A 23,731-nucleotide genomic window follows, 5' to 3' on the forward strand; every position below is an offset into this window, starting at 1 on the left:
ATCTGTGAGCGGTCAGGCTCTCTCCCTCTCATTAACCTCTCCCTTCTTCCCTTCCTTGGTAGAACAAGCAAGCCCTGGAAAAATATAGCCTAGCAAAATAATTTGTTTAAAAGTGTCTTAAATTTTAGTCATCTGTGAGAGTAAGATTGGCAAAAATATCTCTTGCTACTAACAATTCAGGAAAATGTAGGCTGGTATTATTTTGCACACTTTAAAATCTTTGTGCACAATATGTACATAAACTCATTAAAGCTGTAATCATTATGTAAAAAAATGATGAGTTTAAACTCCTAAGAAGTTTTGATATTATAAAAATTGTAAAAGAATTATTGTGTTGCTTTAAAGAGAAACTTTATCTGTTTTTTTGTTCTTATTGAGCATGAATTTGTTAAATTTTGTTAATTCTTAACCTGTCTCTAACATTGACCATGTGGCAGATGTGCCATCTTGGAAACATGATAATTCTGCTGCTGCTTTGTGCCAACTTGATTTCACTCTGACTCGATTGGATTCTGTGACCCTCCCCCCTGACCTGACCAGCCGAAGCACCATGAAGCCATGCAATATGTCTGTTCATGTCTTGTCTCCTGTTTACTGAAAAGATTTTTGTTGTTGGCAAAGTTTTGTGTTTTCAACTGACCACATGGTCGCATCATAATTAGGGAAAGTAATACTGCTAAAATTCAAAAAAACTTTAAATAGCCGATTTTAAAATCTAAGTATGCTCCATAATCAGTGCACAGACATGTCTGTCTGTCTATTTGTCTATATGTAAAATATGTAAATGGTTATGGTTTCAAAGTTACCAAGTATTTTGCTTGGTAAAAATCATTGTCAATGGAAGCTGTTATTTAATCTGAGTTGTTTAAAAAAAAAACGGGCAGTTTTACAAGGCCTTGGGAAAGAGTTAGAAAAGATGGTTTCCTTTGCGAAGTCAATGAAGTTTACTTTGCTAATTGTTTGGTAATTAAGTTGGCTGTGAATTATGTCATTCCTAAGTCCATTTATGCTGAGTTAAATATTGTATCTCTGACCATGGCTAGTAAACTAAAGCTAATTTTTTGATTCTCCATTTTCTCTCCTGTGTGCTGATCAACTCCCTTTAAAATCAAGGGACCAGAGTGACTCAAGATGCAATTTGTTCCTGTTCATGGGAAATGCCCAGGAAACAAAACAAAGTTGTCACAGCTGCCTAAACAAGTGGCACCAGCCTGCAAAAGCCAGTGTGAACCAGGTCTTTAACCAGTAGATGTAGAAATTTTGCAGGTAACCAGCAGGAGGTGTGACAATCCATACATGCTGGCAGATACCACAGCCTCATCCAGACTCCGGCCTTGCTCTATCACACATGACCAAAAGCCTGCTAAATAGCCAAAAGAACCCATCACACCCATTGTCTCTGCTACCTTTCAGTATCTGTGCTGCCTCCTCCTCAGGTTACTGTGATCCTAAAATAGGAAAAATCTTACTCCCCCTCTCCAGGATGTCAGGAGTCAGGTACCATACTATGTCTCCAATCTGAGACAGAAAAGGCAATTTCAGGTCTTTGATAGCCCCTTCTGGGAATCAGTCGCTCCCTGGCTTATTCCTCTTTTGAGCTGCTAACAGCAATTTTTGCCTTAACATCAATTTTGATTTTTATTAATTGTGTCTTGCATTTTAGATAATTTTTTTTTGGGGGGGTGGCCCGGTCGTGGGGCCTGAACACTGGGCCTGGACGCTGTCCCTCAGCTCTTCAGCTTAAGGCTAGCACTCTACCATTTGGGCCACAGCGCCACTTCCGGCATTTTTCTTTTTTCTTATGTGGTACTGAGGAATCAAACCCAGGGCCTCATGCGTGCAGGACAAGCATTCTACTACTGAGCCACCTTCCCAGCCCTGCGTTTTAGATAATTATTGTCATGGAAAAAGAAGGACCTTTACCAACCAAACTGTCAAGCAGATGCTTCTTGGACAGTACCTGACAGGGACCCCTGACTACTTCGCTCCTTTACAACAGAAAGTAGCTACAGAAAAAACGACCTCCATCCACACCCCTGGCCTGGGACTCCTATTTTTTATTAATCAACGAAGTGGGGGAAATGTTAACATTATGCCCACTTTTGGTCATCAGCTCCACCCATATCTGTGCTCCTCTCTGCCCTGGAATTCTTGCCCTGCAGCTGTCTACCCCTTCTCTCCACCCAGACCCACCTGAGCACGCACCTGCTTCATTTCCTGCTCCCTCCCCTCCCCCCCAACCTTCTTGCTACCTGAATAGGGACAGGTGCCATGTGCTCCCTCTCTTGGAAAATATGGCCCCTCTAATAAACCTTACAATAATCTTTCTCCAGTGCCTGCTTGCCTTCAGGGGTCTCCTGGGATGGACGTGAAGGATCCTTACTACTACCACTACTACTACTGCTGCTGCTGCTGCTGCTGCTGCTGCTGCTGCTGCTGCTGCTATTGCTGCTGCTGCTGCTACTACTACTACTACTACTACTAGACATAATGCAGAGTGTACAAATTCAGAAGACCATAGCAGACCTGAAACAGCCAGTCAATTTTTGTTGTTGTTGTTGGTCATGGGGCTTGAATTCTGGGCCTGGGCACTGTCCCTCAGCCCTTCAGCTCAAGGCTAGCGCTCTACCAATTGAGCCATGGTGCCACTTCCACAGTCAATTTTTGAGTCAATTAGGAATAGGCAAACTCTGGGGAGACATCTAGCTTTAGCACACTATGTGTACTAGAGTCACCAACTCTGTTGCAGGTGTTTAGTGACTCATTGGCAATCTTTTCTCTTCTGGGAAGATAAGAAAAGTATCAAAATTAGTAGTTGCAAAAGGTTGCCAGAGATCTTGGTCCTCAAGCATAATAGGAATAATAGGAGTGGCCACCAGATGACAGCCATGCACTCTGAGAAAGTGCAGCATCCCCAGAAATCTGTTCTGTATTCCTGGCACTGAACTTCCCACTAGGTGTCAGCAGTGTGAACATAGGAGAAACCATGAATGGATTATGTGGAAAGAACAATTTAAATCTTTCTGTTAAATCTGCACTTTAAAATGGATGTACGGTTGGAATTTTTCCTCTAGACAATTTAGTATATTATTTTCTTGTAGGCCTTCCACACACTAATCTAATAGATAAAAATAAGGTTCACACTTATAATCCTAGCTACTCAGGAGGCTGAGATCTGAGGATCACTGTTCAAAGCCAGTCCGGGCAAGGAAGTTCGTGAGACTCATCACCATTAACCACCAGAAAACTGGAAATGGTGCGGTGGCTCAATTGGTCCAGTGCTCATCTTAAGCTGAAGGAAGAGCTGAAGGACAGTGTCCAGGCCTGAGTTCAAGCCCCACAACCAACAAAAAAAGTAATAAATAATAATTATAAGAAGAAGAGGAGCAAGAATAAGAACCACATGGTTATCTCAATAGATGCAGAAAAAGCATTTGACAAGATCCAACACCCCTTTATGATGAAGGTTCTGGAAAAATTAGGAATCCATGGATCATTCCTCAATACAATAAAGGCTGTATATGACAAACCTACAGCCAGCATTATACTCAATGGTGAAAAACTAAAGCCATTTCCTCTTAACTCAGGAACAAGACAAGGATGCCCACTCTCTCCACTTCTCTTCAATCTAGTATTAGAATGCAATAAGACAAGATGCAGACATAAAGGGGATCCAAATAGGGAAAGAAGAAATAAAACTCTCCCTCTTTGCAGACGACATGATCTTGTATTTAAAGAATCCCATAGACTCCACTCCCAAATTACTCAAGCTGATTCAAAACTTTGGCAAAGTAGCAGGTTATAAAATTAACCCCCCAAAATCAATGGCTTTTCTATATGCCAACAATGAGAAAAGTGTGGCTGAAATTAGGAAAGCAACTCCATTTGTAATAGCCCCACAAAAAATAAAATACCTAGGAATTAACTTAATCAAAGAAGTGAAGGACCTCTATGATGAAAACTTTAAAATCTTGAAAAAGGAAATCAACACAGAACTTAAAAAATGGCAAAACCTCCCATGCTCCTGGATTGGCAAGATTAACATCGTGAAAATGGCAATACTTCCCAAGGCTATCTACAAATTCAACGCAATACCTATCAAAATTCCACCCTCATTCTTCAAGGAAATAGAAGAGGCAATCCAAAAATTCATATGGAACAATAAAAGACCCCGAATAGCAAAAACGCTCCTCAACGGAAAGAACACTGCTGGAGGAATATCAATACCAAATTTCAAACTCTACTATAAAGCCATAGTAATCAAAACAGCTTGGTATTGGCATAAGAACAGACCTCAGGACCAATGGAATAGAATTGAAAACCCAGAAATGAACCTACAGACCTATAGCCATCTAATCTTCGATAAGGGTGCTAAAACAATAGAATGGAAGAAAGACAGCCTCTTCAGTAAATGGTGCTGGCAAAATTGGTTAACTACATGTAGAAAACTAAAGCTAGATCCTTATATATCACCCTGCACCAGAATCAACTCCAAATGGATCAAAGACCTTGAACTCAAAGCAGACACTCTGAAAACATTACAGGATGGAATAGGAGAAACCCTAGGTCTCCTTGGCTCAGGCCGAAATTTTCTGAATAGAGACCCAGAAACACAACAAATCAAAGAAAGGTTGGACAAATGGGATTGCATAAGGTTGCAGAGCTTCTGCAGGGCAAATGACATAGCTAGCAAGATCAATAGAAAGCCCACCGATTGGGAGAAGATCTTTACTAGCCATACAACGGACAAGGGTCTCATATCTAAAATATACTTGGAACTCAAAAAATTAAACCACCCAACAACAAATCCTCAAAGAAACAACTGCCCAATAAATAAGTGGGCGAAAGACTTAAAGAGAAGCTTCTCTGAAGAAGAAAGAAGGATGGCCAATAGACACATGAAGAAATGTTCAACATCCCTAGCCATAAAAGAAATGCAAATCAAAACAACATTGAGATATCACCTCACTCCAGTTAGAACAGCAAAAATCAAGAACTCTAACAACAACAGATGCTGGAGGGGATGTGGACAGAAAGGAACCTTACTTCATTGTTGGTGGGAATGTAAACTTGTTCAACCACTTTGGAAAGCAGTATGGAGGTTCCTCAAAAGACTTCACATAGATCTCCCCTATGATCCAGCAATCCCACTTTTGGGCATTTACCCAAATGTTTCCAAACAAGACCACACTAAAGCTACCAGCACAACTATGTTTATTGCAGCATTATTTACCATAGCTAAGATATGGAACCAACCCAGATGCCCCTCAGTAGATGAATGGATCAAGAAAATGTGGTATATATACACAATGGAATTCTATGCCTCCATCAGAAAGAATGACATTTCCCCATTTGTTAGGAAATGGAAAGGTTTGGAAAAAATTATATTAAGTGAAGTAAGCCAGGCCCAAAGAAGCATAGGTCCCATGGTTTCCCTTATTTGCAATATCTAGTATAGGTATGAGTCAAGCGGAAAAGGTCAGATAATGTGATGTTAGGAAAATGAACCCCTAAATATGTATTTTAATGTTTTCGTTTCTTTCATGCATGTGTTTCTAACGCATTCATAAGATTATTTCTTTGTTGCTTTGTATGTCCCTCCCCCACAGTGTAACCCCCGCTTTCACTATATTTGATGTCAGTATAACATGTGGAGGAGATGGGGACAAACAAGTCGTTTAAGGATTCAGGTGGACCTGTTGCAACAATGAGAAGTACAAAATGTCATGTCAAAACCAGCTTTACAATGTCGGTGTGGGGGGGGGGGAGGGGGGTATAATTGGGTGGGGGGAGGGGGGAGGCTGGGAAGGGAGGTGAAGGGTAAACAAAGGAGGAGGCTGCAATGCTTGGTAAGAAATGTATGCATTATCCTGCCCATGTAATTGTAGCCCCTCTGTACAGTATGTTCTCAAATAAAATAAAATAAAATTAAAATAAAAAAAGAGAGAAAAAAAAAAAGAAAAGAAACAAGGACAAAAGATAAAGGTAGGAAAGGTTTGGAGTTTAGGTAAGCAAACTTTGAACCTATGGTGGTAATGGAATTTGAACTCAGGATCTCCAGCTTTGCTAGGCTTGCTTGCTTGCTTACTTGTCTAGTACTTCAGCCATGCCTCCAGCCTAGCTACTTAATGGTCTTTTTGTAAATGGAGTTTTTCTGTATGGGTTCATTTCAAAACATGAAACTCCTGGCCAAGGCTCCAGTGGTTCATGACTATGGTCCTAGAAATTCAGGAAGCTGAGATCTGAGATCATTTTTCTAAGGCAGCCAAGTCCATTCTAAGGCAGGAAAATCCATTAGATCCTTATCTCCAACAAATCAGAAATGGAGCTCTGACTCAAGTAGAAGAATGCCAGCCTAAAGTGTAAAGCTAAGGGAGAATACCCAGGCCCTGAGCTCAAGTCCCTGCACTGGCACACATGCGTGTACACACACACACACACACACACACACACACACACACACACACACACAAACACACACACACATAAAGAGCCTCCAGATCTCTGACCTCTGAGGAATTAAGATCATAGGTATAAACCTTTACAATTCTATGCTTACTCCTGCTAAGTGCCTTTACCAAGTCATGTAGGCAAAGGCCTACATGATGCTATTGGTATATGTTAGAGACCAGAATGTATTTTGAATCTCTTAGAGGCAAACTTGAAGATAGAGTGATACCAACTTTTATCTAAGATGTGATCACAGAGAGGGTAGGCCTGCCCTCAGTATGACTCCTGTCATTCAGTTCTCCATTAAATGGAAACCCAGACTAAACGAGAATTAGAAGTTAGGAACTGTAAAGAAAATTAAGACATTTTTGGTACAATGATTTTGTTGTCCAGTAAAGATACACTTTAGTGTGTTTTATTTCAAGTATCTTAAGAGATATACAACACAATTAATTTTCAGTACAATGGAAAACACAGACTTTACTGTGACAAGAAGAGCAGAAATTACCTCTTCTGATTCACACAAATGACTTAGGATTGGGTATTCAGAGCAGAAAAGGGAATAGGGAGAGATTTAAGGAAGGGTGTTGTAGGAGAAAGGGTGTTGACTTCACACATTATATCTAGATCTGTTTCCATGTATATGTAGGCAATGGATGATGACCTTGGGTCACTGCCGATTAGTTATCACAAATTAGTAATAACAATCACCACTAACTATACAACCACTACTAGGTCTCAGGCATTGTTCTTATGTAGGTTTCTTGTTTAGTTCTATGCATCAGCTTTGATGGTGAGGGGGCATTGTTATCCTTCTCTGTGAGAATATCTTGCTGAAGACCCAACAGTTAATAAATCTCAATTAGTATTTAAACTCATTCTTTTGGCAGTAGTCCCTCTCTGCCTAGATCATGGCTGGAGATACACTAAGTGGTTGCCACTGGGAGTCATACTAGCTAATTTGAATGAATTAATGGGTAGAATTGGATTTAAGTATAATTAATTACATCCATATGGCCTACCCAAGTTAAGTTCTGTTAAAATTGCAACACAAATTTAGGACATTATAAAGAATTATTGGAAAAACAAGAATAGATTTGAATAATGTCCCCTCTTTACTCCCTTTTCTTTTTGACTTAAATAGAAATAAAGGAAGAGAAAACAAAAAATAAATCCAAGCCCACTGGCAATATAACCACAAGCTTTAGCTGTCTACCTGGCAGTTGGCCAAAAAGATGACTGACTCAAACTTCCCTCTTGTTGGGAGGATGGGGACAGAGAGGGGTCAGCAGTACTTTATCAAAGTGAATTTGAGTATTATCACATAGTGGCTGAAATCCTTGATGCTGCTTTGGTCTCTATCAGGTTATATAGAGTGATTTCTCTGTGGGTGTTACTTTGGAAAATTTTCTGTTTCCAAAAGGACAAATGAAGGGCTAGAATTTGTATACAGGTTTTACAGTGCAAAGCAGAGAAGCCAGCTTATCTCACACACTGTTCCCATTCTACAGGACCAACACACTAAGCTGTAAAATTAACAACTCCACATTGCATGAGCATGTTTTGTTTTTTTTTAAGCAAATGTTCAGAAAGCTTTTGAAGTTCTATCTGTGACAGTCTCTTTAGGTGAAAAATGTGCTGATAGTCACTATGGTAACCAAGACAGAAGTTACAAGAAGTAAGATCAGACCCATGTGACACAATTTTGAACGCTTATCACGTTTCTTCTTTTTCTTCAATAAGGTGTCAAAACCTGGTGTGTACATATCTCCCAACCAAAACCGTAGATCATTAGGGTTTTCCTGAAAAAACAAATTACATAGAGAATGTTATCAAACCATGAGTAATCGTGATCACAGACTGAGATTGCAGAACAAGGTTCTAAAGATCTCTTTAAAGTCACACTGTCCTCCTGGATGAGGCTTAAGGGCCACACCACATCTCAAATAAAAGAAGGAAAGCCCTGGGAAGCTGCCCCAGCCTCCTTGCTGATCAGATATTCCTGGAGTTAATTTACAAATTTTATTCAAATTCATGAGGAGGCCTGCTCAATTTCTGTATTCAATTGCTTTCATGGAAAGCTCAGAAACACCAACTCATCTTTATGTCATCTCTTGGTCAATTTTTTTTTTAATGTATGAGCTCTTATAAATAGTGCATGGAGCCAGGTGCCAGTGGCTCACACCTGTAATCCTAACTACTCAGGAGGCTGATATCTGAGGATCTCGGTTCAAAGCCAGTCAGGGAAGGAGAGTGGGTGAGACTATTATCTCCAATTAACCATCAGAAAACCGGAAGTGGCACTGTGGCTCAAATGGTAGAGTGCTAGCCTTGAGCTGAAGAGCTGAGGACAGCACCCAGGCCCCGAGTTCAATCCCCATTACTGACAAAAACAAAAACAAAACAAACCTGCATGGACATCATAGAAATAGAATTAAAATTCTTAGCTTTAGATTAATTTAGAGGCTTGCTTCTGTCTGCACAGCCAGGATAAGTATGCTTGGTAAGTTTTCAGCAAATGTGGCAGCTGATATCCATGGAAGGATTAAGTGTCCCTTAAAAAGGCCCATAGCATGCTTGTCATGCACAAATTTTGACTTCCTAAACAAAAACCTTAGTACATCCTCCCAGTACCAGGTCCCATTCTCCAAAAAGGTCTTTCATTGTAGCTTCATTTTTCTTTTGATCGCAGAAAACTAGATATCATGTTTCTTGGTCTAATAAGTCACCTACAAGCTCTACTCTCCATGCTTGTGTGTGTGTGTGTGTGTGTGTGTGTGTGTGTGTGTGTGCGCGCGCGCATGTGCGTGTACCTGCGTGCATATGCCCATAGTGGGGCTTGAACTCAGGGGCCTCATGTTCTTGCTTGGCCTTTTCACTAAAGGCTAATGCTCTACCACTTGAGGCACAACTCCACTTTTGGTTTGGGCTGCTTATTTTCCAAGAGTGTTTTGAATACTGATTCTCATATCTCAGCCTCCTGAATAGATAGGATTACAGGCCTGAGTTATCACAGCCCATTTTAATGTTCCCACTTTTTAAAAAAAATTTATTTTCAAGGTGACATACAGAGGGGTTATAGTTACATACGTCAGGTAATGAGTACATTTCCTTTTGAACAGAGTCCCACTTATAAAAATAGCATTTCTTCTTATCCCCTGTTGTTTTAGTGCAACAGATTCAACACCTGTGCCTACCATTGGGCAGGCATGAAGTAAATTAATAGGGAAAGGTGAATCAACACAAAGCCATCACAGGCCTTGTTAGTTCCCTCCTGGGTGCTTACAAGGGCTGAAGTGTGCTGTTCTCCCTCATGCTGACTCTCCAGTCACCAAACTGGCTTCACACTTAGGAATGCACTGCTAGGAAAGGAGTGTGCATGCACAAGGAAGCAAGGGGTGGATTTGGCAATACAATTCTCCTGTTAAAGTGGTATGGCTTTGAACTTCCTAGTTTGGAAAATACTCAAACATTACAATCAAATTTGGATGCTGTTTCAAACATCTTTATCTTTCATCTTTTTTGTGTGTGAACTAGAGGCCTGCATTTTGTCTGCAAATTCAGTGCTTTTTGTTCTCCACTAATATCTTAAGCAATGGATTCTATCCTGTTTTAAATTCTGTTTCTTTCTTTGATAATTAAACTTTGGATTTCCTTTCTCTTTTCCACCTTAGAAAATTACAGCAATTAAAAAACATAGAAATAGCCTAAGGCACCCAAAATGTGGTGATATCAAGGTTATAGAAAGTGAGTTAGGCACTCTGTTTGCTAATAATGAAATAAGGACGGAAGCAGCGGTAGAAGAAGTTGAATTAATGAAGTGTGCAGTGGAATTCTAACACAAACAGAATGTGTGGCTTCTAAAAGTTTTCCTCAATTAGGTTAGTGTTGAAAAATAGCATTATTAAATTGGTGAAATGGGGTCTTTTTTTTTTAGGTCCAGTTGTGGGGCCTGAACTCTGGGCCTGGGCACTGTCCCTCCGCTCTTCAGCTTAAGGCTTGTGCTCTACCACTTGAGACACAGCGCCACTTTCAGCTTTTTCTTTTTGCTTATGTGGTGCTGAGGAAACAAACCCAGGGCCTCAGGCATGCAAGGCAAGTGTTCTACCACTGAGCCACCTTCCCAGCCCCGTGGGGTCTGTTCTTGAAGGAAGCCCATGCACACATGGAGGATCTGCTGGGGGGAGATTTGTGACTACATTAATTCAATGCATACATAAATTTATGTTTGGCCTTCCTAAATATAATTGTTTAACTTAAAAATATATTCTTCATTGCCACTGGGATGACATAGTCATCTGTACTGCACCATTGTCATGCACAAAAACAGTAAAATTAAGGGAAGAGAACAAGAAACATTTGAGTATTTATGAAATAAATCAAGACATTTTTTCTAACAAATTTAGAAATCCTGATATGAACCCCCTCTGATAATCAGCATGAGTTTAAAAACAAAGTAAGAGAGAAAGAGAGAACAAAAGAAATAAAAAGAGAAAGAAGGAAGGAAGACAAGATGGGAGGAAGAAGGAAGGAAGGAAGGAAGGAAGGAAGGAAGGAAGGAAGGAAGGAAGGAAGGAAGGAAGGAAGGAAGGAAGGAAGGAGGGAGGGAGGGAAGGAAGGAAGGAAGGAAGGAAGGAAGGAGGGAGGGAGGGAAGGAAGGAAGGAAGGAAGGAAGGAAGGAAGGAAGGAAGGAAGGAAGGAAGGAAAATGGCATTATTATTGATGTTAGGGGAGATTGGGTTTAGAAAACTTCTCTGAAAAGAGTTGCCTTAAGGATGAGATACACTAAATCTGTTAGATTAAAAAATGTCAAAGGCGCTGGACCATAAGCTATTTTGGAAAGTGTACATTTGCATTCTTAAAAAGTGTATAGATATTGTCCCCTTCAAAAGAAAAAAAAGTCTTCAAGTGCTTAAGCTATGTATTTGTAACAGATACACATTTTAAAATGAAGGGTACATTTGGAAAAGGCCGGGCTTCCTGGCTGAGGTAGGTGGAGGCAAGCCAAGGCTAGTTTGGAATCCAGTCTTTTTAGACAATAGAGAGCCATTTTCTCTGCTTTTCAGGTAGTTTCAGGTTTTCTAGGATTAGGTAATCATGGGATTAAAACAGAAAAAAGTAGAAGGAAATCTTAAACTAGGCGAATGAGTTCATTGCATAATTTCCTCCATTGTTTTTGTTTTGTTTTGTTTTGTTACTAAGACACAGGAAAATGACCAGAATGTCAATTTACGATCTTAAGTTATTGGATGGGCTTGAAATACATGATCATTGTTAAAAACTTCCTTATACAATGCTTAAGACAGAACACTTCATAAATATTTTTGAATAAGTGTAATAAATGAAATGTGTTAAGTGTCATGAACCTAAATTGGTTACAAGAGTATAAACTAGGGGAAAGTACATGTAGTCTTTGAAAATAAATTTTCAAAACTCTTTGACCTTTCAGAAAGTGCTTTTTCAATGCTGTATCATTTTTTGTCCTTTCTACATTATACAGCTATAATAACATTAAAATAGCTAACACTCAAAACAAACCACAACAACAAATCCTCCAAGGTATGAGGAAGAAAAATGTTCTAAAATCTGGTGATTTTTGTATCTAGTAAAGAGAGCCTGTCATCTCAACAATTTCTTTCAACTGATCTTCCTCATCAGTTGAAGAAGATGATTTTTTTAAGTCAACATACCTTCAGATGTCCAGAGAGGTTTGAATGCAGGGAACGTTTGTCATATTCCTGAATGGTCCATGAAGGATTCTTTTTTCTTTCTTCCATAGCTTCCTCCAAACTTATATCACCATATAGTGGGTTATTCTTCATGACTGAAGTCATAGATGGGGGAGGGCTATCGGCAATAAGTGGGACCTCCACGCTGAATCCCTTAATTCTTTGTGTAGTGAAATTATTTTCTCTCTGTTAGGAGATGCAGAGACAAGACTTCTTAAAAATGTGCAATACTAGCAATCCATACATGAAAATTTGCTGATTCTGCCTTGAAACACAATAGATTATGGTACTGAATTAGAAAATGAATCTACAATCAGATGTTAATGGCTCATATCTGTAATCCTAGCCACTCAGGAGATTGAGTACCACTGGGGATACTTAAACTGGCTGGCCCAGGTAGAAAAGGTTGGTAGATTCCAACTCTAAAATGTGAAAAGTAAGGCTGTACGTGATATTTTGTTAGCTTGGTCATTAAAATGTTATTTGACAAGTACACATGAAAATACTGCTCTTTAATTCATCTAGTAAGATTCTAAAGAAAACCTTCCCCCCCCAATTTCTTATACATTGCAATTTACTGGTTTCATTTCTCTCCATGCACTCCACAACTGATAACATAATGATTAGGTATTTTTTATATGTTTTGGCTTTTAAAAATGTTCTCTTGGCTGCAATTTCAGACTGTTTTGAGAACTGTGCTAACTTAACATTTTATTCTTCCATGTGTCTAGAGACAATTTCCTATTAGATGACTCAAATATTGGCATTCAGAGATTTTTTAAGAAACTTTTTACTTAAGCATAACATGTGTACAGAGATGGATATATACAATAAATGTATAGTTCAGTAAATTGCCACAAACTGAACTGAATAAATCCAAGATTCCACCACCAGACTAAGGTGCAAAACATTACTACCACTGCTCAGAGTCAGTTCCACCCCATGCTTGACAAATTGAATGAACAGCATCCTAATTCTTCTCCTTCTCCACCTCCTCCTCCTCCTCCTCCTCCTCCTCCTCCTCCTCCTCCTCCTCCTCCTCCTCCTCCTCCTCCTCCTCCTCCTCCTCCTCCTCCTCCCCCCCCCCTCCTCCTCCTCCTCCTCCTCCATCTCCTCCTTTTCCTTCTTCTCCTTCTTCTCCTTTTCCTTCTTCTCCTTCTTCTTCTTTTTTACAATTTTGTTCTTTAATCCTGGCTCTAAGACTGAAATTCAGGGACTGTACTCTTGCTAGGGTTATTTCCTCTACCACTTGAGCCATGCCTCCAGGCTGGATTTTTTGCTGCTTAATTGAAGACAGGGTCTGTCAGAGTTTTGGTGGCTCAGTGGTAGAGTGCTGGCCTTGCATGCCTGAGACCCTGGGTTCGATTCCTCAGCACCACATAAGCAAAAAGAAAAAAGCCAGAAGTGGTCTGTGGCTCAAGTGGTAGAGTGCTAGCCTTGAGCTAAAGAGCTGAGGGACAGTGCCCAGGCCCAGAGTTCAGGCCCCACAACTGGACCCCCCCCCCCAAAAAAAAAAAAGTTTTCTGCCTAGGCTGACTTCACCTCCTGATTAGCTAGGATTATAGGCTAGAGCCACCAGCATGTTGCTCAGCATTTCAAATTCTTAACAGCATGAGTAAACTTGGACTCATTTGCAGTTTACGTAAAAGAATTCATGCAAAGCCTACTGTTCTTTGTTTCACTTGACCTTCAGCATTTCACTTGGCTTTGATTTCCCTTCCTCCAGGACTACAATAATACTGTGGAGGTAGAACCTATCTAAGTTAAAAATGTATTTATTATCCCAAGTAATTTGAGATGAAACAAACGAAAAAGCTAATAGTCTGATGCTTTATTTCTCATGGGGCATCCAAGGAAAGAAATCTCAAATGAGTTAAATTTTAGATAATTTAAGTTTACTACAAAAAACTGGCATTCTAGTTCTTCACTTTACAGTACTGTTTCAATAAATGCATTTTACATATTACTGCCCTACAAAATGGAAAGTTCAGTAGCAACTTTACTCTTTTGAGATGTATTTGTGATAATACACTGATGCTGTTAGCACCTATTGGAATATATAGGTCACATTAAATACATAAGCAGAAGTTTTAAAGTAGTATTATATATCTTATATCCTTCTGAGATGACAGGCAGGAAAGAAAACAAATGATATAAATAAAGCATTCACATTCACTTGGGTGTTGAGTTTCTCCAACTTCTTAATACCTGGCTCTTCACATACATAGAGATCAGTGTGGAGTTTCTTTCTGACTTTAATAGGTTTTTGGTTTGTTCAAAGTAGTTTTTAATCCATAATACCAAACTCTGCAATAAGACAAAAGCTTTTTTAACTCAGCATTTATCTTAATGATTGATGGCAAAATAAGTAATATTTCTGAATCAAGCAAAAACAATTTGATAAGAAATTAGTTTGACCGTAATTCTGATGTTTTTTTTCCCCTTAAGACTAGTCATTTTTTTATCACTTTGGAAGAGAGATAATTCTTCTGAAATTGAAAAATTAGCTTTGTAGGTTACTTGCATGTCAAACTGTTATTTGGAATTCCTAAATAAGAAAATTCAATAAATGAGAGAAATAAAATTTGTGGGATCAAGGAAAAAAAAAACAAATACACATATGATGATGTATATGGATTTGTAAAGACTAAAGATAGCAAGATAATTGAAGACAGTATTCTAAAGGAATATTAATTTTCAATCCTTGTTTCTAGATGATAGTCTTGAATGTTTTGAAGTTTATTCCAGACCATGATGTCATTTATTTTTGTTCTGAATGTTAATTTTAGGTCTAAAAGACAAGTCAAAGGAATTATTAAATTGTACTAACAATTCGATGAAATTCATTATTTTGTTGAATTATTGTAAGCTAATAAAATTTTCTTAAAAAGAATTTGCAATAATGAGAAGTACAAGTTGTCATGTCGAAAATGAGCTTTACAACGTTGGTGGGGGGGGAGGGAAGGGAGGATTGGGGGGGAAGGATTGGAAGGGGGGAGGCTGGGAAGGGATGTGAAGGGTAAACCAAGGAGGAGGCAGCAATGCTTGATAAGAAATGTACGCATTATCCTGCCCATGTAATTGTAACCCCTCTGTACAGTATGTTCACAAAAAAAATAAAAAATTATTTCAAATAAAAAAAAGAATTTGATGATGGCATATATTTAGCAAGTATAAGATGTTGGGTTCAATCCTCAATAGACAAAATTAGCATTTTGAGGTCAGGCTAAAAATATTGAATATTGAATTATAGTTGGGATTTATTTGTATTTTACTAACATATTTCAAACAAATAAAGACCACATATAAAACTCAAATCCTCCACTCTTTTTTTTTTTTTTTTTTTGGGTCCAGTCGTGGGTCTGAACTCTGGGCCTGGGTGCTGTCCCTCAGCTCTTCAGCTCAAGGCTAACGCTCTACCACTTGAGCCACAGTGCCACTTCCGGCTTTTTTCTTTATGTGGTGCTGAGGAATCGAACCCAGAGCCTCAGGCATGCAAGGCAAGCGCTCTGCCACTGAGCCACCTTCCCAGCCCCTCCTCCACTCTATTGTACATTATAGTTAGGGCACATTTTAACAGAAAATTTTCTGGCACATCAATTCCATTATTTTAATCAGGTGTCCTTTAAAACACATTGTATTTTACAACATATATTTAAGGAAATTAACACCTCAAAGCTTTACTTAGACTTTTCTATGCTAAACTATTACATTATACATTTCTTCTGTATATAGTTTAAATGTTATAGTATTATTTAATGGATAGAAGGCATATTTAGAAAAACAAAAATTTTTTTAATTTTATTTTATTTTATTTGAGAACATACTGTACAGAGGGGCTACAATTACATGGGCAGGATAATGCATACATTTCTTACCAAGCATTGCAGCCTCCTCCTTTGTTCACCCTTCACCTCCCTTCCCTGCCTCCCCCCTCCCCCCACCCAATTATACCCCCCTCCCCCCCACACCGACATTGTAAAGCTGGTTTTGACATGACATTTTGTACTTCTCATTGTTGCAACAGGTCCACCTGAATCCTTAAACGACTTGTTTGTCCCCATCTCCTCCACATGTTATACTGACATCAAATATAGTGAAAGCGGGGGTTACACTGTGGGGGAGGGACACACAAAGCAACAAAGAAATAATCTTATGAATGCGTTAGAAACACATGCATGAAAGAAACGAAAACATTAAAATACATATTTAAGGGTTCATTTTCCTAACATCACATTATCTGACCTTTTCCGCTTGACTCATACCTATACTATATATTGCAAATAAAGGAAACCATGGGACCTATGCTTCTTTGGGCCTGGCTTACTTCACTTAATATAATTTTTTCCAAACCTTTCCATTTCCTAACAAATGGGGAAATGTCATTCTTTCTGATGGAGGCATAGAATTCCATTGTGTATATATACCACATTTTCTTGATCCATTCATCTACTGAGGGGCATCTGGGTTGGTTCCATATCTTAGCTATGGTAAATAATGCTGCAATAAACATAGTTGTGCTGGTAGCTTTAGTGTGGTCTTGTTTGGAAACATTTGGGTAAATGCCCAAAAGTGGGATTGCTGGATCATAGGGGAGATCTATGTGAAGTCTTTTGAGGAACCTCCATACTGCTTTCCAAAGTGGTTGAACAAGTTTACATTCCCACCAACAATGAAGTAAGGTTCCTTTCTGTCCACATCCCCTCCAGCATCTGTTGTTGTTAGAGTTCTTGATTTTTGCTGTTCTAACTGGAGTGAGGTGATATCTCAATGTTGTTTTGATTTGCATTTCTTTTATGGCTAGGGATGTTGAACATTTCTTCATGTGTCTATTGGCCATCCTTCTTTCTTCTTCAGAGAAGCTTCTCTTTAAGTCTTAGAAAAACAAATTTTAAGTGCATGTAATAGGCCATTAAAATGTACTTCAGGAAGAAAAATTTGGTAATGGAAGTATTTAAGACAGGAAAGTATAAGAAAAACAAAATAATACAAAAATTGATGAATGCATGGTAAATGGAAATGGTAATGATAAGAAATCTGAATTTTAAAATAAGAGAAACTAAAATGCTAGATAGTAATAATAGATATTTTTAATTATGTAATTTTAAGATATAACCTCAGCAAGGGGGTAGAGACATTAAACTAGAGAAATAATATAGGTTAAATTTTTTAAAGACTAGAAAAATGAAACAACAATATATAGAGAGGGAATACCTATGAAAAATAAAATATTCTGTGATTATCAATAATCACATTAATTACAGACTTTTTTTTTTACATTTTTTGCTGATTCTTTTCTTTTAACTGTTATTGCAAAGGTGATGTACATAGGGGTTACAGTTACATAAGTCAGATAAAGAGTACATTTTTAATTTTTTTCCTCATTCTCTCCCACTTTTCCCCTCCCATCCTCATGCACAGGTTGTATAGTTCATTTCTAGCATACTGTTGAGTGAGTACCACTGCAGCATTTGTTTACCCTTTGTCCCTCCATTTCTGTGCCTCTCTTATCCTCGCAAAGATAGGTAAGCAAACAAACAAAACAAAAGGAAAAGAAAACAAAAGCTAAATTCAATTACATACCATTTATGAAAATGATACCTAAAACATAAGGTCTAGGAGGGTAAAAGAGTAAAAGAATATAAAAGGTATAGAAGGCAATTAGAAACAGTGAGAGCTGGATATTGTGGTGCCTGGCTTTGTTCACCTATTTTGTTTTCTCTTTCTCAACACCTAGGATGCCTGTCCTTCTCAGTCTTTCTTGAAGTTACATTGATGATAGATTAGTTATTTTATAACAGTGATTTGTAAGCCAAAGTAAAAAACAGGCCTTCTAAGCCTGATGCCCAAAATTGTCCATAAGATTTTATGCTCACTTTTTATTTTGGGTATTAGTCATCATTGCTGTGTAGACTAGCTCACCCTCTCTAATACACAAAGTGAGAGCTTGAAATCTCCACAATTGTGTAGCAATGACATAATGAAGTAAGGTCAGGTCTGGCCAGCGCCATATTGTCCACATGATGGATGGTAGGGTCTGGCATCTTGTCTTCAATCTAGTGGAGGGAAACACCCCGCTGATCACTGCCTCCCAGGCATTCCCAGATCCCTGGAGGCAGGGGTGGGCACTTGTCTAACAGGTTACTGAATTTGTTAGTCTAGTGCCTGGAACTGGGGAATTTCCTGTGGACCTACCCCCCCTGCTCGGACCCTATTTAGGTCTGGACCAGCCCATCCTCCATTTTGCCATGCCACGTGTATCTCTGAGATCTTGTCCTGTGTCCATTCTCCTGGCTCATCTCCAGTTATCATTGAGTCCCAGTTCAGCTCTCCATTGGAGCTGAATTGGTTTGTTAGTATTGTTTTTGTTCTTTCTTCTCTAGCTTGTTTCCTAGCTGTGTTATATGTATTTGGGGCCTGCAGGCCTTTGTAACAATGGGCTCCTTGCAGACTGCTAGTGTGTAATAAAGACTCCAATATTCAGTCCTCCAGAATGTGGTTTCTGTAATTACAAAATTACAAAATTCTGTAATTACAAAATTGTTGGTTAGAACTAGATACCAGTGGCTCACTCACACCTGTAATCTTAGCTACTTAGGAAGCTGAGCCTGAGGATCATGATTTGAAGCTAACCCAGGCAGAACAAATGGTCTCTAGTAGACCAATTTTGTTTTTTGTTTTTGTTTTTTGTTTTTTTAAATCTGGGACAGGGGCATGGCTCAAGAGGTAGAATGTCAGTCATGAGCAAAAAAACTAAGTGAGATCCTGAGGCCTTGAGTTCAAGTCCTAGTACTGGTACACATGCATGCGCATGCACACACACACACAATTTGTTAGCTAGAGCTGAACTGGTGTTTTGAGAGACTACTGTGGGCACATATACTTGTTTCATAAAAGAAGAACTTAAAAAGCAATTAGTAAGCATCCAGATTAAGACTTAAAATCATAGAGTGAAACAGCTAATATTAAAAGAAAAACCCTAATTATAGAATGGAAAAAAGAACATTAAATGTTACTTCTTTGAAAAAGAGAAATGTTTAGAGAGGAGAAATGTTTGAAAACATCTCCGGTTAACACTGCCTAGGAAAAATAAGAAAGATATAATCTGAGTTAGTAATGTGAAGGGAACACACAAGAAGAAAGAAACATAGCAGTGATTAAAGAACTGATTGAGTATTGTTAAAAAACTCCTTACTTGAGTACTGGTGGCTCACATTTGTAATAATAGCTACTGGGGAGGTTGAGATCTGAAGATCAAATTTCAAAATCAGCAGGGCAGAAAAATCTGAGAGACCAAGCTCCAATTAACAACAAAAAAGCTGGAAGAGGAGGAATGCCTCAGGTGATAGAGTGCCAATCTTGAGAAGAAAAGCTAAACAAGAGCCCACAGCCATGAGTTCAAATCTCAGTACCAGCACCAAAAAAGAAAAATGCAGTTGGGAAATTTCTCACATAAAACAATTAGCAGCCTTAATTCTTTAATGGAAAATATAAGTAAACCCATGATAATTTCACTAATTAAATCAACAATTTAAAGTCTCTCTCTCTCTCTCTCTCTCTCTCTCTCTCTCTCTCTCTCTCTCTCTCTCTCTCTCTCTCTCTCTCTCTCACACACACACACACACACACACACAAAAGCACAAATACCAGACCAAAGATTTTTGCAGTCAATTTTGTCATTCTCAAAACATATTTTTATCCTTCTTAAATCATTGTAGAAAATGTGAAAATAAGATTTTTTTCTCCACTTACTTTATAAGGTGGTATAAAACTGACATGAGGGTACTCATGTCAAGAAAATTCTAAACCACTTTCTATTATAAACTTAAAGGCAAAAAAATCATAGATCACAGAGTTCTAAAATGTGTATCAATTATACATACCAGGCTAAGACAAGTTTATACCAGAAAAGGATATTTTACTAGGAAGATGGTGAACTATTGGAATATTTATGAAATCTACATTGTTAATTGGGAAAAAACAAATTACGAAGTTGTTTATAGAAAAACGTATGAATCTATTAAAACATATTTAAAGCAAGTTTTTTGTTTTTGTTTTTGCAAACAGAAATAGAGCAATTTCTTAAACTAATTAAGATACAGGGTCAAAAGTTTCCAGGACAGAGCCAAACATACTAAGAAGAATGTTTGTTTAATCCCATTTGCAGTTTTACTGTTGGCCTTCATCAAATATGTACTAATCATACAGCAAATCCTACGAGTATATAAGACCCTGTACCTGTAAGGGTTTATAAATAAGTTTTTAAATAAGGGAAATATTAAGATAGCAAATTGGAAATATAGACTTTGTAATAGAAACTTGAACTAGCTTAAGTGAAATTAACCCAGCCACTTGGGCATTAGATATTTCTTGATTAAGATAAGAAAAAATATGTATAAGCCAAATGTTGATGCCTCATGGCTGCAATCCTAGCTAGTCAGGAGGATGCAATTTGAAGATTGTGGTTCCAAACTAGTCAGGGTAGGAATTTTGCAGATTCTTATAGACCTTCATCTCCAATTAACCAGCAGTAATATGGCTCATGTGGTAGAGTGCCAGCCTTGAGTAAAAAAGCAAAGTCAAAGTCCAATGCTATGAATTCAACCCCTAGTTAAAGCAGGTTTTGGACTGCAACTAAAATGGACTTTAATGGATAAATTAACAAGTTGTCATGTGTTAATTTTGTAATTGATTTGTGTGTGCACCAGAAATCACACAAAATCCATTTAACATTGCAGTGGAAACTAAAATCAATTCAACCAGTTAGAAAATTAGCTAAGAAAAGCAATAATTTTATAAATAATAAAAATAGATAGCAGAAGGTAGGATTAACTACAAAACCATGTATAGCCAAAATAAAAGATTTTAATACATTTTCTGGACTCAATATGTAACAATATATAACATGCATGAGTAAATGTGATAAAACAAAAGATCAGTACATTGACTTAAGTGGAATGTTAAATTAGGTTTGTGTATTGGGCTAACCAAGATAATAAATTTCCTATTTTGAGTTGTATGTACAATATAATTCTTAACATAATCATGATGCCAACAAAGCTTTTGCTTATGTTTCATGTGTGGGCTGATAGACAAACTTTTCCTGAAAATCTTCAAAGGCTAACTGGTGCCAAGACTTTCTAAAATAAAGTTCAAATCATTTTATTCCATCAAAATTAAGAATCTTTGGCTTAAACTAAACAAGCTACAAATCAAAAACAAAATGAATATGAGTAGAAAGGCAGAATGTTGAAAGACTACAAAAGACTGTACAATTTTAAAAATATGGTAACAAAACTCAGTTGTCATATTAGGCCACCAAAAAATGGAAATAAATTAAAACCCCTATAAGGTGGAGGAAACACTTAATCATGTGATTGTACTTGCCTTTGAATGATCTCATGTTAGATGTCCCACAGTGCCCACAAATGGACCACAAAGGAGTCACTTTACATAAGAACTCATGAGTAGCAACTGTTCTTGAAAGAACACACATTTCTGTTCAGGGAATTTGAGCCACTCCAAAGGATAATGACTTGCAGGGCTTTTTAGATCAGCCACATCTGTTCTGAAATAAAATGCGTTTTCCTGTTTCTAAACTGGCTAACCCTTAACCCCATTAGACTTAACACTGTAAAGATGATTCCTCTTTCACTTGCTGTGTAACAGTCAGACCATTGTGTTTATTCTGTCCCATGGAACTCATCGCAATTTTATTGTTCCCTTTTGGTGAGCAAAAAAGAAGGAAGATGCAAAAGAAAACAAGGGTATTCTAGGTTTGAAGGTCTGCTTCATAAGTTAGGTCCACACAGACACTTGTGGCAAATAAATGTCTCTAACATAACAGCACCTTTCCAAGATGGAGAATCTGTTGTGTTTTTCTCTTCAACCATCCCTTTCATTGTTCTGCTGTCTGAATCTTCACTGTGTAAAGGGAAAGGAAGCTGGTCTGCGGCTCACGGAAGCCCCTGACTGCCTGAGAAGCTGGCACACCCTGCATTGTGAGCTCCTAGGCTTTATGCTTAGACTACCCTAAAAGAGTTTCTTTCTCTGAAGTCTTATGCGAAAATATAACAACAGATTTGGGGGGAAAATATGAAAGAAAGGAGTAAAATAAAGGTTTATAGATCTAAAATAAAGTCGAGGAGAAACCAGAAACGGGAAGGGAATGAATGGGTGGGAAAAATCACACATTACATATGAAATTAGAGCAAGGTATGTGCAAAGAAAAAACAGCTATCGTTTATTCTTTTCCCTATAGATTCCTTTGGCATAAGTAATGAAATCTCACAGAGAAAAACAGCAACCACCCCGACCCCAGATTGATACCCCCAGATCTTACCTGTGAGTAGACGAGGTTTTGCCAGTGTTGTGCAGCAGGATAATTGCCACTGGGAAATCTCGCGAGGCTCGCCTGCAGAACGGCCGGGCTTCTCATTAAAGACTTCACGTCAAGCTGCAGGAATTTGTCAGGATGGTTGTTATTGGGCAAAACAGAAAGGTCCATGTCTCCTTTCGTCTGTGGTGGAAACAAAGCAGGCGAAACTGCTTCTGTCACACTCTTCCATTATTAATGAACCTGAAGATGCTCCAACTGGCATCTGAAACCAGGTCTCTCAGTTGCACACAAAAGGACAGATCAAAGCACAGGAGCAAAGCAGCAAAAGCAGAACACTGTCCTATTTACACAACACAAAGAAACCATATGCGAATGGGGAAAATGGGGCTACGCTCATTAAAATGAACAGGACTGCAAGGTCAGATGCGTCTCTCCATGCAGGCGCAAACAGCCACGCTATGGGAGCTACTGTCTGTGTAAAGGCTGTCACGACTGTCGTGTCATAGCTCATCACTTGCAGCATGGGATGGAGTCACCTGTGGAGGACCACTGCCTGGGTTCACTCCTTCTGAATATTGCTGAACTCAGGTAGCTGCCGCCCTGCTCACACAGTCTTACATGTGATACGTAGCATCCTATTTCTTCTCGTGGTTTGACTCCCCGAGTCTTGAGGCCATGTGAAATCTAAGCAGACTAAGGTTCAGCTTGTTCTGAGTGGAGAAATTGTGAGAATTTCCTTTATAGTCAAAACTATTGTCTCGACTCAGGAGCTACAAGAGGTGCCTTGGTCTCTGTTTCTAGAATATGATCTATAATGTCTGGTGTTCCCAAGGCATGTTTGAAACCGAAGGAAAACAAATGCTGCTAGGTTTGGATGATTGCTGCTGTTAAGTGAACCCAGCTACAATTGAGAGAGCTGAGGTGTGGCCATGGCTGTGGACAGCATGCGAGCCAGGAAGTGACAATGACTGTAATGAACACTCCATCCTCCTAAGACACTCTGAGCAGCTTACACCGTTCACTGGGAAAGTTTGGAATTCCATCTGGAGTACGAGGAGAACTTCCCACTCATGAGAAGGCAAACAACAGATATATTAAACATAGGCTCCCCATCTCTGTAAGCTCCTCTGATTTAGCAGGAAGGCTTCTCTTCTGAGAGCAATGGAATTGCATGTGGTAATGTATCACTAGGTTTTAGGAGTCCAGTATGGTT

At 38.6% G+C, this 23,731-nt stretch overlaps 1 protein-coding gene across 1 annotated transcript; it reads right to left on the minus strand.

Moving 5' to 3' along the window:
- Positions 1-6,830: 6,830 nt before the first annotated feature.
- On the minus strand, positions 6,831-22,838 carry Minar2 (membrane integral NOTCH2 associated receptor 2). Its single transcript, XM_070036010.1, has 3 exons — positions 22,522-22,838; positions 12,141-12,365; positions 6,831-8,252 (listed from the first exon to the last, which is right to left on the minus strand). Exons 1-3 carry the CDS (start codon positions 22,684-22,686, stop codon positions 8,073-8,075), a joined length of 570 nt encoding a protein of 189 aa, XP_069892111.1. The 5' UTR covers positions 22,687-22,838; the 3' UTR covers positions 6,831-8,072.
- Between the last annotated feature and the right edge of the window lie 893 nt (positions 22,839-23,731).

This window comes from Dipodomys merriami, unplaced genomic scaffold (assembly GCF_024711535.1).
Source record: "Dipodomys merriami isolate MVZ:Mamm:240054 unplaced genomic scaffold, mDipMer1.0.p SCAF_27, whole genome shotgun sequence".
NCBI classification, from domain to species: Eukaryota; Metazoa; Chordata; class Mammalia; order Rodentia; family Heteromyidae; genus Dipodomys; species Dipodomys merriami.